This window comes from Talpa europaea (genome assembly GCF_964194135.1).
Source record: "Talpa europaea genome assembly, chromosome: 11".
Classification (NCBI taxonomy): domain Eukaryota; kingdom Metazoa; phylum Chordata; class Mammalia; order Eulipotyphla; family Talpidae; genus Talpa; species Talpa europaea.
Window position 1 is genome coordinate 34119000 of NC_140078.1, and position 6000 is coordinate 34124999.

The 6000-nt window shown below is 53.0% G+C and overlaps 1 protein-coding gene across 1 annotated transcript in view; it reads right to left on the reverse strand.

Annotated features, from left to right (window-relative positions):
* The window catches only part of OVOL2 (ovo like zinc finger 2), a gene marked incomplete at both ends in the record, with an annotated part of 29795 nt that extends 24593 nt beyond the window's left edge, over window positions 1–5202 (reverse strand). The window contains 2 exons of the mRNA XM_084247265.1: window positions 4206–4426; window positions 5103–5202. Coding sequence (XP_084103391.1) covers window positions 4206–4426; window positions 5103–5202 — 321 coding nt within the window. The remainder of the gene's footprint in view (window positions 1–4205; window positions 4427–5102) is intronic.
* Between the last annotated feature and the right edge of the window lie 798 nt (window positions 5203–6000).

The window sequence follows — 6000 nt, forward strand, 5'->3', positions numbered from 1 at the left end:
AGATTTGAAAAGATACATCAATCAAGTACAATGTTGGACAATATGTGGATCTGGTTGAGAAAGCTGGAAAAAAAAGTGTGAATTCAGAGACAATCAGGAATGTGAACACTGATGTTAATGTGGTATGAGCATGTATTTTGGTCTTTATATATTAGGTGCGCATTCTGAGACACTAATGGTTGAAATAGAATGATATCTGACATTTGCTTCAAAATCACATCAGGGCCAGAACGGGCCATGGATTAACGGTTGCTGGGACCAGGAGACAGCTATGTTTGAAACTGGCCACAGTAAAAAATGATGGAAAAAGGACTGTTCCATATTTACACATCTGTCACTAGTGTAAGACTTGGACTACAGGACCAGATAAAAGATGGAAATAGGTCAATTTTAAAGAAATTCTATACTCAATTTCTTTTTTCTTTTTTTTAATTTACTTCTTTATGCTTACAAGAACCTGGGATGGGGCCTCCTTGGTGGCGCAGGCGGTTGGGCGCTGCGCTGTGGAGCTGTCTGCAGCTTCTGCAGCGCAGATGGGATCCCGGCCTGCCAGCAAGAATCCCACATGGCGAAGCAAACCTCTCCTGTCTCGCCCGCTGCTCCCCCTCAGCAGCTTATTTCGTCAGTCTGCCTGTTCTGTTCCCTGCTCTGTCTCTGGTGAATCCTCTCACCCTCCCGCACATCTGGCCTGACCCCCGGTTCTTGTGTAAATAAATAAATCTTTAAAAAAAAAAAAAAAAAACCTGGGATGCAGGCCAGAGGTGTGGGAGGGTGAGAGGATTCACAAGAGACAGAGCATTGAACAGAACAGGCAGACTGACTGAAATACACTGCCAAGGAGAGCAGTGGGTGAGTCAGGAGAGGTCTGCTGCACCATGTGGGTAGCTCCCTGGCTGGGGATCAAACCCATGCTGCAGTGGCTGTGGGCAGCCTCATATGCTGTGTCCTAACCCCTTTTGCCACCAGGGAGGCACCATATACTCAATTTCTTTCCAAGAGTCCTTAGGAAAGGCCAAAGGAAGAGAGCAGAATGGGATGAGGTGAGAAGAAAAAGCCATTTGCTTCCCTGAGTCAAGAATGAGTAACAGTCAACTGCATGGTTGAACTTCAGTTATTTTGTTTCTGATGGGCTTTCCAAGAACAGTGGTGATTGGGGGTTTCTAAGCCACAGCTGGAGGTCTGCAAATGGATCCAGCACAAAGGGTCTTTAAAGCTAGGGGTGCTTGGCATGAACATTTTCTTGGTATACACCATCTCTCCACCCCATCTATTTATTTTATGAATTACAGAATCCTCTGTAGTGAAAAGACAATTTCATAACCTGCCCCAAGGCACAGAGTCAACTCACAGATAGTCTGGGAAAGGCCATATTTCCTAATTGGCACCATCTTTCTAGAAGCACTTATCGGAACAATCAGGACGGTAAATCTCTTGTGTCTACTGTAGGAAATAAAATATTGGACGTTCACAAAACTTGTTATGTGTCACTGTCAGCTAACTTCCTATCATACATACGCACAGAAGTGGCAAACATTTGCACCCATTATCTCAATCCACACAACACTATGAGTGGCTGATTCTATTATTTCTCTATGTTACTGATCAGAGAACTAACAATCAGAGTGTTAGGGGGAAATGAGCAGATAATGTATCCCCAACCACAAGGGGTAAGATGGACCCAATCAAGATTTTCCTTCTCAGAGCCCCTCTTTCCTTTCCAGAGCCCCTCTTCTGCCCACACATAGCCACACTTGGGTTCACCACCTTGCCCTGGCAGAGCTACATTTCTAGTTCCTCACCTACCACTCCCTCCCTGGCCTCACCAGACTTGTTTCACATTCCCTCCAGCCACCGTGGTTTCCAGTCTTTCCCTTACTCAGCCCACACACCCTAAAGCCTGAATTGCTCCCTTCACCCCAGCTCTCAAATCTATACCCTTCCCAGCTTAGGATTTAGCATGTGTTTAACTGTGCTTCTGGCTTTCATTTTTGCACAATAAAATTAGCAATATTTGTGTCTCCCACCAACCCAAATAACTCCAGCCAACATAATGGGGCACCCACCAAGTCACATTCTTAACTCACGTATCCTCACAACTCAATGAGGCAGGTATCATTTTTATTTCCATTTTTGACAATTAAGAAGTGGCGAAGTCAGAGCCCAGAGGCTAAACTGTTATCGTTAGATTCTAAACTGTTATTGTTATCTTCTGGCTGCCTTACACACAACAGGCACTCCTTACAGGTAAGGGTAATGTTGATGTTGCTTCTCCACAGGGTACCAGCTCAAACCTGCCCTGCCCCTGGTCCTAGGAGCCAAGTGCCCTGTGAATGTCAAGTGATTAAAACAATGCCCCATGGTCTGGGCTTCACCCTCGAGTGGCTCTCCTATTCTTCTGGTTAAGAAACTAATTCTTAGAGAGTTGGGCAAGCTTTAACTGTAGAATCACACTAAGGTTAATCTGGCCAGTCATTTGAAAACGGTCAATACCACAGCTGATAATTTTGGAGTATTGGTGCATCTTTACACCAAGATGTCCCCTATTTGTGGAAGGAAACTGAGAGGGACTAGGAATCTGAAGGTCCTCAGTAAACAAAAACTTGTCCTGAAACTATGTTAATGATTGAAGAGCAAACTCTATACCCCACCCCCACCCCTGGGGGCAGCACAGAGGCAAGGATCATGGAAATCAAATTGGTTTATTCATTCCCTTAATCCAAGGTCCCCATGGTGCTGTTTGCTTGGGGCAGGAAAGAGAAATCTTCTAAAATGTTGGTTAAGGGCCTGGACCCTTCTCATTCTCTGCCACTTTTTTTCCAGGAGAATCTGAGCAATTGGGGATCTAGGGGGGCAAACTGACTACAGTTTATCCCAAAACAACGTTCCAATTGTCTTTCCAGCCAGATGATAAATATGCAAGTGGGACACTTTATAGAATTTCCTGGAGGGCAATGCTACCAGCCCCAGGCAGACCATTCCCTCCCACTTAACCCCATCTGTCCCAGAAACGCCTCTGGCCAGCTGATTTGAACCTCTAGATCACATCTACTACTAAACAGCAAACCCAAGTCTACCTCAGAGGCTTTAAAGACGTCTTTTCTAAGGATTCTGGCTCTCGGCTCTATTCATAATCAAATGATCGCCAGCCAGCCTGGAGCCCAGTCACATGGAGTGGGTAGCCTCTTCCAGGAAATCGGCGGTGGAGTTTTAAATTCTTCCTCCTCCATCCCCACCTCCCCTGAACAAAGCTTCAGGACCACCCCCAGCACCTGAGAACTATAGTCTATAGCTAGGCCTGGAGCCCACAAAGAGCCCAGACGAGTCCCAATGAGCTAGGAAATAGGTTGTGTGATTTCTGAAACACCACCACCGCTCGCGGTTGCAGTTGGCTGAGTCCGTGGATGGGATTCCTTAATCTTGGTGGTAGTGGATATCTTTGAGCTGGCTATCATGGAAATTCTACCTAGTAAAGTTTAAATAGGTGTCCGGATAAGATGTCGCCTTCAATTCTTTAATAGAAGACTGGGGTGGAATAGGGGGACTGAAGCGCCAAAATAGAGACAACCACTCCACCCGTTGGGCGCGGCACTCAGGCGATCTGTAGCTGAGTCTTTTTATCTACCAATTTAATTCAAGAAAATCTGAGCGACACGACAAATTCAATGTGGCCATCACAGACCTCGTGTCTGCCGGGCATGCTGTAATTAGCACTGGGGACAGCTGTTATATTAAGAGGACCACTCTGTGCCAAACTGGGGCCACTGTCTCCAGGACACAAAGAAGGGTGTGAAGCTCTAGGAATTGCAGTGCTTTAGGAATGGCTCCCGGAACTCCGGAGAGCTAGGGTCCCTCCTTTCCGAGCCCGCGACCCCAGACGGCGGGCTTATTATTTACATAGAATGGGTTACTGGAGGAAGCTGGGCCTGTTCTTTTAGGCGGTTCCAGAGGCCACCCTAGCCGACTGCGCCCACTCTGGGAGCCGGCCCCTGGCGCACAGCGGCGCGGGCAGCTGGCTACCCAGCAGCAGCGAGGACGCGCGGAGGCGCCCTGGCCGTGACCCAGGGGCAGGTGCAGGAGCTGCGCTGCGCGCTAGGAGCACTGGTGCCCCCGTGTGCGGGCGGGCGCGGCAGGGAGGGGCGCCAGCTCCGGGAGTCCGACGCCAGGGCGTGGTGCAGGTGGTGGCAGGGGCAGAGTCGACACCGTACCTTGATTTTCGACCTGGCGACCGGGCGCTGCTTCGCCGCCGGTAGTCCATCGGGGCCCTCGGCGTCGCCAAGCTCCGGGGTTTCGCACTCCGGGGCGCGCGGGGACGAGTTGCTTTCGGCGCCTCCAGGCTCCCCCGCGCTGCTACCGCAGCCGCCGCTGCTGCTCCCACCGTCGCTGCGGCAGTCTTCTGGGGGGTCGTGTAGCAGACAGCCCAGTCCCACTGCAGAGGGAGGGGCCGCGCCCCGACACCCAGACACGCGGCGTCAGGCCCGCGCGCCAGCGGCAGTTTGACCTGCGGGCGGTGCCGCCGCCGCGCCGCCCCGCCCCGGACCTGGGCACCCTGCCAAAGGGGCCACGCCATGAGGGGTGGGCGCGCGAGCCCCCGGCTTCATCTCCCTAGGAGCTCGGGGATCTAAAGACCGCTCCTCGGCCCCAGTCCCCGCGCTCACGAAGAACTGAGGGGCATGCATGGCTGGGGACCCCACACGCCAAGTTTCCTTTCCTTGGGGTGGGGGTTGGGGGTGGGTTGACCTCCACCCACCTAGTCCGAGCGGGATCGACGGATCCCAGCGCGAACCCTGAGGACAAGGGCCTGGGGGTGGTCCCTACTGGCCTTCAATCCCCGCTGCTGGCCCACCTCGTCCGCGCTGCAGCCAACGGTCCCGCCGCAGGGAAATTAGAGGCGCCTACTAGGGAGAAGGGGGCGCAGGGAATCCCAGGTATCCTAGCCTCTCAGTCTAGGTCCTCCTGCGCTTCAGTAACCTCCTCCTTACCCGCCCTCTTCGGGAAGAGGGGCATGGGGTGGGGAGTAACGCGGATGGGCAGTGAGGGGACCCGCCGCCCCCGCCTCCACCCGGGAGCCCCGCGCCCAGGCCAGACCCCCGCGCGGTGCTCACCTGGGATGTAGGTGTCTGCCCTTTCCTCATCCGGGAGCTCGTCCCAGCTGCGGACGGCGACCCCCAAGTTCCTCCTCTTCACCAGGAAGGCTTTGGGCATGGTGGGGCCCCCTCCCAGGACAGCTGCCCCTTCCTCTTGTTTGATCCCCGCTAGGGCCGGTGGCTCGATCCCCCGCTCCCGGCGGCCAGAGCCCACCTTCCCGCCTAGCCTGCCCTCTCCCTCCGCCCCCTCGTCGCTGCACAGCCCAAGCTTCTCCCCCGCACACCCGGCGACTCCCAGCCTCCCGGCTCGGCGACACCTATGCCTTAAATCGCGGGTGAGACCACGCCGAGGAAAAAGTTTCATAAGGTGGAATAGAAAAGGCACCAGGAAACTTGGGAGTGAGCATGCGCCCTGCAACATAACGGTGTCAACAAGCTCGCTACCTGTCCGACCGGTTCCGGCGGCCGGGGCTGCCTGTTCCAGCCCTTCCTTAGGCATGAATGTTTGCAAAAGAATTTAACGTCTGATTCTTCCCCCCTCCCCTTAAAAAAAGGAACAACGTTTTTTAATCAATCCCCTAGCCCACTTCCCAATCCAGGCACCCCAGGGCGCGCTCTTTGAGATAAACCTCAGGCCCGCTTCCCACGGCATTCTTCCCCAAAGTTGAAGCCTCCTGCGAGGTGTCCCCCCACCCCCGCTCCAAGTGGATTTGTCTCCAACAAGCACGCCAGAAAATGGCTCAGTTCCTCTGGACTTCGTGGAGCGTTCCCTGGGCTTGCTGAAATCTCGGTCGGCAGAAGTGGGAGGAGGCAGGGAGACTCCCCAGGACAAAGATCTGGTAAAAAAAAAAAAAAAAGGGGGGGTACTTCGAAGCTTCAACTCCCCATCACCTACGAAAATTCTCCAAATAACCAA